Consider the following 11,858-nt stretch of genomic DNA (forward strand, 5'->3'; position numbering starts at 1 on the left):
GGCTGCAGTATGAATGAATGAATGAATGTATTTTATAACCCATCAATAACACAAAGCATGGCAATGGATTATCAAAAAAAAGAATTAAGGAAAAGAAAGACACATTCACAAATAGGAACAAATATATACAAAATAAAAACACGAATAAAATAGACTTTTCAAAAAAGTAAATCACTCCAAGGGTGGCAAACCTCTTTTGACGACAATTTTACATATAAATTATTCAGCTGTACGATCGGGTCGAGAACTCCGTAATTTTGTTTCAGTAGGGTGCCACGGGACCATATCTGAACCCTCAGAAGAAACTTTGCATAACGAAAGAATAGCTTTCTAATCTGCTTCTTATCACTTTCATTCTGAATAACTGTGAACGAAGCTAAGTACAAAACATGGGGTATACTGTACCGTACATCTAGCAGCAGTGGAACAAAATGTATCCATTAGGCTTTTTGTTTACTTTGGTGTAATATTTTTTCAGACTCTAAGGCTTTCGCACCATATGCTCAAAGGCAAGCAAAAGAGCCACCATCCTGTCCGAGTCTTGCTTACTTACCTTCATCTTGCAAGCCTGCATCGCAATGTTCAGTCTGGTACAAAGAACTAAACACGAATAGCAAATGTGGGAACTATTATGATTGGAAACTGTGTTGTCCGGATGTCAGGGAAAGCTATGGTAAGAACTATACTAATTACTTTCTTTTAATAACCTATTGACGAGTCAAGTAAATTCAACAGAGCAGAAATAATTTGCAAGAGCTCTGCATTTTGGTCCTATCTTTAGACATTTAAATATAAAAAAAAGTTTTTTCAACCGAAAATAAAAAGCAACATTAAAAATTTAAACGAACAGAAATGAATAAGTATATGATAGGATCGCCCCTCCTTAATACCTCACTCTTTACGATAAGGCTCGAATTTTGTCCCAATTCTTTAAGAATGACTCCTGCGTCACAAACGCCATTTAAACAGAATAAAAAGCGCCTTTAACAGTGGAAGAAATAACTTTAGCTGTAAGAGCGAGGTATTACCGAGGGAAACTCCCCTCATATATGTAATAATTTCTGTTCGTTTTAAGTTTCAATATTTCTCCTTATTTACAGTTAAAAAACCTTTTTATTTTTTTATTTTAATTTCTGATCTTTTTTTTAAAATAATGATTGAAAATCCAGCTCTCCCTCCATCGTAAATTTCCCTCCCCCATGAAAAATACCTCCATGGAAATATCATCCCAAGTAGGTTCCCCTCCTCCACCAGAAAAATCCTCCCCTGAAAACGTCTGTATATACTTCCCAATAACCAATACTATATGTAAACAGTAGACCAAGTTCATAACTTACAGCTTTTCCCGAGGACTGTGGGAGGTTAAGTCATCTGCACGGAGATAGTTATTAGATTTTTTGACTATGCCAAAAAAAAAGTATCTCAAAATTTTAATCGTGGGGTTTTTGGTGGGAAAATGAGGGCAGGAATGGGGCTAGCTGCCCTAAAATATTTTTGGTCGCTGAAAAAGCGCACTAGAACTTCTGATTTTAGATCAAATGAGCTCTTTTGCGGTCTTCTCTGATTACTGCTCCGATACGATCAACCCTCCCCCCCCAAAAAAGCAAAACAAATAAACACACGTCCGTGGTCTTTCTTCTGGTACAAGATGCAAAATTCCACGTTTTCATATATAGGAGCTTGAAACCTCTACCTTAGGATTCTCCAGTGTGCTGAATCTGATGGTTTGATTTTCATTAAGATCAGTTGTTGTTTTGGGGTATTTCTACCTTTCTCAAAAATCGGGCAAATTTTTTCAGGCTCGTAACTTCTGATGGGTACAATAAAATTTGATGAGTCTTACATATTTTGAACAAACATCAAAACTTGATTCTTTTGATGTATCTATTGTTACCAAGACTTAGTTTCTTAAAGTCTTGGTTACTATTGAGCCGCATTGCTCCTTACTTACAGTTTGTTACCACGAACTGTTTGATTCCTCAGCATTAAATCAAAGCCAACACAATCTCGTTGACTTGGTAAATAAATATGTGCTTTTGACTTATTTTTACTATTTTGTCTGACCCTATCTTGGAGAATAGTTTGTTTTTAAAATTTGGAGGGGCATTATTTTATCCTAAAGTTAAAATTCTAAGGTACAACTAAAGGGCCAAAACTTATCTAATAGTGGACTAACATGGTATCATACTAAAATTCTGATTTAGTCATTTTAAATCAATCCTTTTGATATTTAGGATCTGGAAGATGCAGCTAGACAGCATAATCGTAAAATACTGTACTGGCATATAAATAAATTGAGAGGGAGTAGTCGACCTGGACTTTTCCCAGTCAAACAGTTCGTGGTAACAAACTGTAGTAAGGAGCGACCCGGCTCAATAGTAACCAAAACTCTAAAAAATTGAACTTTGATATCAATAGCTACACCAAAAGAATCGTATTTTAATGCTGATTTTAAATATATCAGTTTCATCAAGTTTAGTCTTACCCATCAAAAGTTACGAGCCTGAGAAAATTTGCCTTATTTAAGAAAATAGGGGCAAACACCCCCTAAAAGTCATAGAATCTTAACGAAAATCACACCATCAGATTCAGCGTATCAGAGAACCCTACTGTAAAAGTTTCAAGCTCCTATCTACAAAAATGTGAAATTTTGAATTTTTTGCCAGAAGACAAATCATGGGTGCGTGTTTATTTGTTTGTTTGTTTTTTTTTCTTTTTCCCAGGGGTCATCGTATCGACCAAGTGGTCCTAGAATGTCACAAGAGGGCTCATTCTAACGGGCATGAAAATTTCTAGTGCCCTTTTTAAGTGAGCAAAAAATTGGAGGGCATCTAGGCCCCCTCCCACGCTCATTTTTTTCCCAAAGTCAACGGATCAAAATTTTGAGACAGCCATTTTGTTCAGCATAGTCGAAAACCATAATGACTATGTATTTGGGGATGATTTACTCCCCCACAATCCCTAGGGGAGGGGCTGCAAGTTACAAACTTTGACCAGTCTTTACATATAGTAATGGTTATTGGGAAGTGTACAGACGTTTTCAGGGGGATTTTATTCTGTTTGGGGGGTGGGGCTGATGGGAGGGGGCTATGTTGGAGGATCTTTCCTTGGAGGAATATGTCATGGGGGAAGAAAAATTCAAGGAAAAGAGTGCATGATTTTCTAGCATTACTATAAGAAAACAATGAAAAATAAACATGAAAACGTTTTTTCAAATGAAAGGAAGGAGTATCATTGAAACTTAAAACGAACAGAGATTATAACGCATATGAGGGGTTCTAAAAATACTTTAGCATAAAGAGCGAGGTGTTTAGGAGGAGATAAATACCTCGCTCTTTATGCTAAAGTATTTTTAGTAATTTCAACTATTTATTCTACGGCCTTTCTGATTCAGGGGTCATTCTTAAAGAATTGGGACAAAACTTAAGATTTAGTGTAAAGAGCGAGGTATTAACGAGGATACAAACCCCCTTGTATACATAATAAAAATGTAAGATTATGAAAGTTTGTTACGTAAGTTGCTAATTTATAAGTTAGGTATATTTTTTACTAATAAAAACGTTCGTCAAAAATTAAAAGTTCTAGTTGCCTTTTTAAGCAACCGAAAAATTGGAGGGCAACTAGGCTTCCTTCTCCACCCCTTATTTCTCAAAATCGTCTGATCAAAACTAAGAGAAAGCCATTTAGCCAAAAAAAGAATTAATATACAAATTTCATTTTAATAATTTATGTGCGGAGAGCCAAAACCAAACATGCATTAATTCAAAAATATTCAGAAATTAAATAAAAAAACTAATTTTGTTAGCTGAAAGTAAGGAGCGACATTAAAACTTAAAACGAACAGAAATTACTCCGTATATAAAATGGGTTGTCCCCTCCGCAATCCTTCACTCTTTACGCTAAAGTTTGACTCTTTGCCACAATTCTACTTTTTAAAACAATTAAAAGCTTTAGCGTAAAGAGCGAGGGATTGCGGAGGGGACAACCCATTTTATATCCAGAGTAATTTCTGTTCGTTTCCAGTTTTAATGTCGCTCCTTACTTTCAGCTAAAAAAATTATTTTTTTTTTATTTAATTCAAGTAAGGAACGGGGCCACAATTAGTGATAAGGAAAGAGTTAAGGAGATATGAGCCGAACGTTTTGAGAATGTACTAAACCGGGATAGAGTTTCAAGAAAAGATATATATAGAAAAAAGAAAAAGTTTGTGACACCTTGGATATGAAGGAAGATTAATTTAGCTAGGAAAAAATAGAGACAGTACTAAATTGAATTAAAAAAAAACAAGGTCCCATTTACGGATAGTTTGGTAAATGATTTTCTTTAAAATGATGGTTATGAGGGTTGAAATAAGCTACTGAAGATTATGACCAGGATTTTTGAAAAGGAGAAGTACCCAGCGATTAAAAAAAAGACCTAATTAAACCCAAGTATTAAAAAAGGTGATAAGACTGAGTGTGTCAATTATAGAGGCATTAGCCTGGTCTCTATAGGTAGCAACCTCCTTAGTATGATGATTATTTTTAGACTTAGAGCTGCTATAGACAAAGTTTTAAGAGAAGAACAGTACGGTTTTTCGGAAGGGTAGAAGATGTGTCAGCCATTTTTTTGCTCTTAGTTAAACAATTTCGAGTTCCTTGAGTCATCGAACCTTCAGTCCTCAGTTTTGTAGATTATGAGCAAGTGTTTTATTCAGCTGATAGCAGAGCCTTAGGAAAGGTCTTATCCTTGTATGGTATACCGGACAAATAAATTATGCACGAGAATAACACTGCTACGGTTAAGGTAGGAAATGAGGTTAGTAGCTGGCTTCGTATTAAATCGGGAGTTGAGCTAGGCTCTCTTCTATTCTCATTCACATGCGTCATTTTGATGGACATCGTCTTAATGAGCAGAAGAAAGGGGACGGGAGACCACGGAGTCAAATGGGGAAGTAAAACTTTCCTGGACTTGAATTATGCTGATAATTGAAGCATACTAGATGAAAGTATGAATAAAATGAATGCACTTTTAAAATTTTTTGCGAGTTCAGGCTGCTAGAAAAGAATTGAAAATTAATGCTCAGAAGACTAAGTCATAAAGGCTAGGAATAAAGGAAGATGAAAAGGTTATGTTGGGTAACGAAAAGATCGATCAAGGTGACAGCTTCACTTACCTTGGTAATATTAATATTATTGCTACAAGCTAGGATTTTTTTAGGCACCCAACGGGCTGACCGTATTTCGAACAGTAAGCCTTACAAAAAGTGTGGTTTGTGAGAAAGTTTTGAGATGGCTAGGGCACGGTCCACGGATGAAGGATGACAGATTGCCAAAAATCTTCGTTTCTGGCAAACCGTCTAGGGCTGAACAGAAAACAGTTTGTCCTCTGTTGGATGAGTGGATGTCGTAAAGAAATATTCAAAGAAAATGAGAACTTTTTGGGAGAGTCTAAAGAGGAAGGCCATGCATAGATTGAGACGGAGGAGAAGCGTGCGTAGCCGTTTTGGCCCCAGGTGACTTTGCTGCGTAGAAGTGCTGTTTAAGGCGACTTAGTAGTAGTAGTAGTAACTGCAGATTGATCGAAAAGATCGATCAAGTTGACAGCTTCACTTACCTTGGTAGTATTAATATTATTGCTACAAGCTAGGATTGTTTTAGGCACTCGACGAGCTGACCCTATTTCAAACAGTACGCCTTACAAAAAGTGTGGTTTGTGAGAAAGTTTCGAGATGGCTAGGGCGTGGTCCACGGATAAAGGGTGACATATTACCGAAGATTTTTTTTTTTGGCAAACCGCCTAGGGCTAAACAGAAAGCAGTTTGTCCTCTGTTGAATGGGTGGATGTCGTAAACAAATATTTAAGAAAATGAAAAAGAGGGAGGCTTTGCATATATTGAGACGGAGGAGAAGCGTGTGTAGCCGTTTTGGTCTCAGGTGGTTTTGCTGCTTAGAAGTGCGGTTTAGGGCGATTTAGTAGTAGTAGTAGTTACAGTAGATAGATACAAAACTCTGCCATCAGAATTGACAAACTACATGAAGTCCCATTGGTAAGGGTTTTTGAATATGCTAATAGCTCGTATTACACGGAGACCCCAAATATGAATAATAGGAAAATGAAGATGTTCAAATCGCAGTCAAACGAAAATTTCAATTACGATATAGTCGATAGAATGTAGTCCGTAATGTTTATTTATTTTTCTCCTGTCTTTATCATATAGAACGGAAGGCGTAGAAACTTGGGAGAGGTCTCATGCTATGACGTATTAAGCTGTAGTGGACCTTTTAGGATCTGAATCAGACCGGAAGGCAATCTCCTACCGCTTAACCAATCAATTTGCCAGTATACATCCCCACAGCCCTGAATGGAATCAGACAAAAATTTTGCAATAACTGCCTTAATCAGAACCTTTAAGAGATCCAAGAAACTTTTCTTTGAGTTTGACAAAATACGGGCTTGTCTTTGTATTGTATTAGTTTAAAAATCTTTTTCCAAAAAATAAGTTTTGCAAAGAAAAGTAAAGAGCTCCATTAAGCAAAAAATGAGCAGAAATAAAGTAAATAATCTTCCGAGCATAAAACTACCACAAATCACAATCAATAGATATATGAAACCCAAAAGAAATAAATAACCAAGTCAAACTCATAACGAGAAGAAATTAACATGAAAAGGGCTAACACTCCCTTGCCTTCTGAAAACTAGGAGATATTTTGCACCTTAATGAAAATAAAACACATTTAAATGTTCTTACTTTAACTTTAATACATAAGAAATTGTTAAAACTTTAAGGAATAAATATCAGTATGTCTGTAATGTCAGTATGTCAGTATGTACTGTCAATCCACATTTATTTGTTTTTTCAGTAAAGTGCAAATTATGTCCTGGTTTTGAAAATGCATCGCTGTCTTCAGCACTACTTATGTTAAATTCTGCTTGTTTTGAGTTTGACTCGTTTATTTATTGTAATTTCTGTTCGTTTTGGATTTCATTTATTTATTGATAGTGATTTGTGGTAGTTTTACGTTTGGTAGAGTACTCGGTTTTATTTTTTTAAATTTTTGGCCTAATGGAGCTCTTCACTTTTCTCTGAACAACTTACTTTGTGAAAAAGTTTGTTAAATTAATTGTTGTTGGTTTTTTATTGACCTAGTTTTTTTATGAATTTCTTTGTAACCTTTTCGGTTTTTTCATAGGTAGCGCAGTAGCGCTGCGTATGAAAAGAACGATGTTGGCACAATGTGTTATTTTTTTTCTTACCAGGCCACTTCGTATGGTAGGAGTTATCGTAGAAACTTCAAAAGGGGCTCATTAGATTGGAAATGGAAAGTTCTAGTACTCTCTTTAATAGTCAAACGGGATTAGAGGGCAACCAACCTCCCACAATCATCATTTCCCCAAACACATCCAATCAAAGTTTCGAGATAGTCATTTTGTTCAACGTAGCTGAAAAGCCAAGTAATTATGTCCTTGAGTCTGACAACCCCCCCCCCCCCCATAGCCCTTAAGGCAAGGACTATAAGTTTAACCAGTTGCCAATTATTGACATATAGCATAAGGCTTTTATGGAAGGGTTGGTTTTGTAATCTTCGGAGGGGGCTCATTCAATTGAAAATCAGGAAGTTTTAGTGCCTTTTTAAGAATCAAAAGTTATCAGAGGGCAATTAGCCCCCCCCCCAAACGTCCACTTTTCCGCAAATACATCCAATTGAAATTTTTGGATAGCCACTTTATTCAAAATAGTCCAAAGATCTTATTACAAGGCCTTCCCCGATCCCCAATCCCCAAGCCTGGGGGCAAGAGTTATAACCTATACCCCAGGAGCATATAAGTTTTTCATGGAAGATATGGTCGTCTAAACCTTAGAGAAGGCTCATTTTGACTGGAAATTGAAACTTATAATTCTCTTTTAAGTGTCAAAAGTGAAGGAGTTCAGAGTTCAGAGTTTTATTCACCAATAAATACGAAATGGAAATACTATACTCTTATTATCCCTCAAAAGCCTCCATGGCCAGGGATACAAGGAGGATACAAAAAAATACAATAAAAGCAACAACCAAAAAAGGATAACAATAGCCAAATAACATATAAGATGAAAAAGAGAACATACCTGAGGGCTGGGATTCAAAGCGCAGAGAAGACATCTATACACCATGAATAAACACTCAGGGGACATCAACTCCTCAGAGGAAAAGGAAAAGGAAAAAAAATGCTATTTTGTTTGATTCTTTACTCAATGATCCTTAAGAATCCTTTTAAAAAACCCAAACGAGTGGCATCTCTGTACTGAAGAAGGTAGCGAATTCCAAACCTGTTAACAAGCAATGAGGGGATTGAAATCTGATCGAATAGTAGGGGTAGGCGTAATGTAGATATTGTATGAAGAACGGAGGCTATATGGAGCTGAATCAGAAATAAACACAGGAGTTTTTTGAAGATATTTTGGAAGATTGCCGTGAAGCTGATGAAAGACAAAAGAATCACAAGAAATAATGTAAATAGACTGTAGACTTAAGAGTGGTGTTGGTGAGGAACGGTTGGTGTTCATAACCAGATGCCGTGCTTTATTATGCATGACAGAAAGTTACCGCAGTGTAATCGGAAAAGTAGACATCCATACAATGGGGCATTAAGAAACATAAGAATGGACAAAGCAGAAAAAAAGAAGCTTCAGAATAGACCCAGGAAATGTGTATCCAAGTTTTCAAATGATACCCAAACTCCGTGAGACCTTAGCCCTAATCGTGGCTATATGGTGTCTAAATGAAAGGTTCTCATCAAACAGGATACCAAGAAACCAGACCACCCGATTCTCTGGTCTACACGAGGAACCTTGTGACACCTGAAGCCGTGTAAGCTGAGGAAAAGCTATACCAATTCGGGGAAAAAAATAAGGAAATGTGACTTACCATTATTCAAGGCCAAGTAAGTCGCATTAAACCATGAAATAACTCTTTCGAATTAGATTTAGATTAGACTCTTTCGGTTAGATTTGATATCATATTCCGTCATCCCAAGAGTCCCAAGAGTGGTGTCATCAGCAAAAACAACCAGAAAATCTTCATTAGAAGTAGTGTTAGAGCACTATCGAGAATCAGGATGACACAGCTTGCAGCATGCCAGAGGCCTGGTGTTTTTACCGCTGAAATTAGATCATTAACATAAATAAGAAATAAAATAGGGCCAAGAACAAATCCCGGAGGGACGCCAAAATATGCTTGAGAAGGGCTCCGGAAAACCGGATCAAATGAAATAAGCCTACCAGAAAGATATGAACCAAACCAAGGAAAAGCTTTTAGTATTATACCAATATACGATGGTTTCCAAAGAAGAGTCCGATGGGTCAAGGAATAAAAAGGTTTACAAACATCCAAAAATAAAGCTGCCAAGATATGACCAGAATCTATTGCCGAAAGATTGAAATTCAAGAAAGCTGCGCAAGCATGCTCCGTAGAGTGACTCGCTCGGAATCCAAACTGGAAATCATGCAAAAATAAAAATCATGCAAAAATAAGCAAGGCAACTAACCTCCTCCTAAACACACTCTTTTCTCCAAACATCTTATTGAAAATGTGAGATAGCCATTTTATTCGAAATTGTTAAAAGAACATATAACAACGCCTCCAGGGTCGACACTGCCACCCAGATACCTAGAGCAAGGATTTTTAGTTATGTCCTTAGGGTATATAAAGTTTTTATAAAATGGGTGGTCGTGTAAAAATTCAAGTTGGGCTCAGTTGATTGGACATTGAAAGTTATTGTGCCCTTTTTAAGAGTCAAATGTGATTTGAGGGCAACCACACCCCCCACACCCATCATTTTCCTAAAAAAAACATCCAATCAAAATCTTGAGACATCCATTTTGTTCAGCATTATGAAAAGTTCCAGTAATTTAACCTTTTGGGATGTATCCCCCCCACAACTCTCTAAGCAACGGCTGTAAGTTAGGAAACTCGTTCATTATTATTATATAGTACATTATTGAGATAGGTATACATGTTTGACGTTTACTTTTCCAAAATACAAAGGGCATTCAGGTGAGCCTTTCAGGGAATGTTGTGGGGAGATTTGAACTAGATCAACACACGTTATGTCTATATGGGTTGTAGAAGGGCATAACTCAGGAATGACTGAGTATATTAATATGGAACTTTCAGTATGAAAAGGAAGATGATCAATTGACCAAAAAGGCAATATTTGCAAGGTACTACTATTACTACAACTACTACTGGATCTACTGCTACCACACCAACAACTACTGTTACAACCACTATTATCACTAAAACTACTTCTCAGTAGTGAGAACTACCAAGGTAACAAGGTTCTGGGGCATCATGAGTGGGATGTTCAACTGACCCAAGGGCAATATGTGCCTGCTACTACTGCTGCTAATACTGTTAATAATACTACTAATAATACACAATTAAGGGTAGGCTTATGGAGCTGAAAATATAACAGAATATTGAGAGGGAATTTGAACTAAATAAAAACACACTATGTGTATGCATACTATCAAAAGGGCGTACCTCAAGAATGGATTTGGGTATTAAATTGGAACTTTCAAAGAATTCTTAAGGTGGGAAGATCAGTTGACGAAAAGGTAGTATGTGTATACCACTACTAATACCACCACCACTGCTACTGTTACTTACGCTACTACTATTACTGCTGCTAAGCAGTAATAGTAGTAACATCAATTAAAATAACTTATAAGGCTTAGATCATTAAAATGAAAAGAGAGTCATAATTTAGTCAAAAGGATACATCAGCAATATTTTTGGAATGGTTTAACTTATTAAGGTGGAACTTCCGGGGCATCATGACGGGGATGTACAACTGACCAAAAGGTAACATGTACATGCTGCTACTGAGTTCTGAGTTCTTTATTTAACATTAAATTTCATAAACAAAAAACTACTTCAAGACAATCTCCCTCATAAGGCTCCATAGCCGGGAAAGAACAGGGGATGAAAAAATACAAAAAAAAAATATATAAAAAAAAATCCCAAAAGATCCAGTTGCCCAGCTTAATAATCTCCAAAAATGACATGCTAGGTAGGGAATAGCACAGGATTTCACCAACTCAATTAAATAGCCAACTCAATCCAGAGAAGTCAACTCCAAGGGAAACCGGGAAAAAATTGGTTTAATAGCTAAAAATTCTCTAGCATAATTTTTGAACATACCAAACGAATGGCAATTTCGTGGAAACTCTGGGAGCGTGTTTCAGACCCTGTTGGAAGCTATCAGAGGGTTGAAGTCAGACCTCACTGATGGAGCGTGAAGAATCTGTAAATTGTTTTAAGTGCAGAGATGATAAGTCGATTGATCAGAAACCAAAGATACATTATTACATAGGACAGCAGGAAGATGGCCGTGCAACTGTAAAAAATGAAAGAAGAACAAGAAAGAAAATAGAGATGTTGCAAATCAAGCAAGGGTTTAAGTGGAGATCTGTTAGTTTCCTGAATAAGAGTCCTTGCTTTATCATAAAGTTTTCAAAGGGGCTTCAGAGACGAGGGAAAAGTTGACATCCAAATAACAGAACAATTTGAAACATAAGACTGAACTAGGCTACAGGACAAGATTCTAATAATCCACCCTGGAAATATGTGTTTGAGCTTTCTAAGGATTCCAATACTCCTGGATACTTCCATTTTAATCAGGTCAATATGATGTGCTTGAAGGAAAGATTCTCGTCAAGCAAGATACGTAGAAACCAAACGTAACGATTTTTAGGTCAACTTTTGATACGTGAATTTCATTAAGTCATTTCACTGTTTGATTAGGCTCGAGTATTTCATTGTTTGATTAAGGTTATTCAGTAGATCTGAACAATTCTTGGCTGCATTACAATTTTATCGGATGGGAAAAATTTACAC

The 11,858-nt window shown here is 36.5% G+C and overlaps 1 protein-coding gene across 1 annotated transcript in view; it reads left to right on the forward strand.

Moving 5' to 3' along the window:
• LOC136031501 (peroxidase-like) overlaps positions 1 to 11,858 on the forward strand; it is a gene marked incomplete in the record, with an annotated part of 143,388 nt that overhangs the window by 26,264 nt on the left and 105,266 nt on the right. Inside the window, 1 exon segment of the mRNA XM_065711160.1 lies at positions 479 to 673. Coding sequence (XP_065567232.1) covers positions 479 to 673 — 195 coding nt within the window.

This window comes from Artemia franciscana, chromosome 9, assembly GCF_032884065.1.
Source record: "Artemia franciscana chromosome 9, ASM3288406v1, whole genome shotgun sequence".
Lineage (NCBI taxonomy): Eukaryota > Metazoa > Arthropoda > Branchiopoda > Anostraca > Artemiidae > Artemia > Artemia franciscana.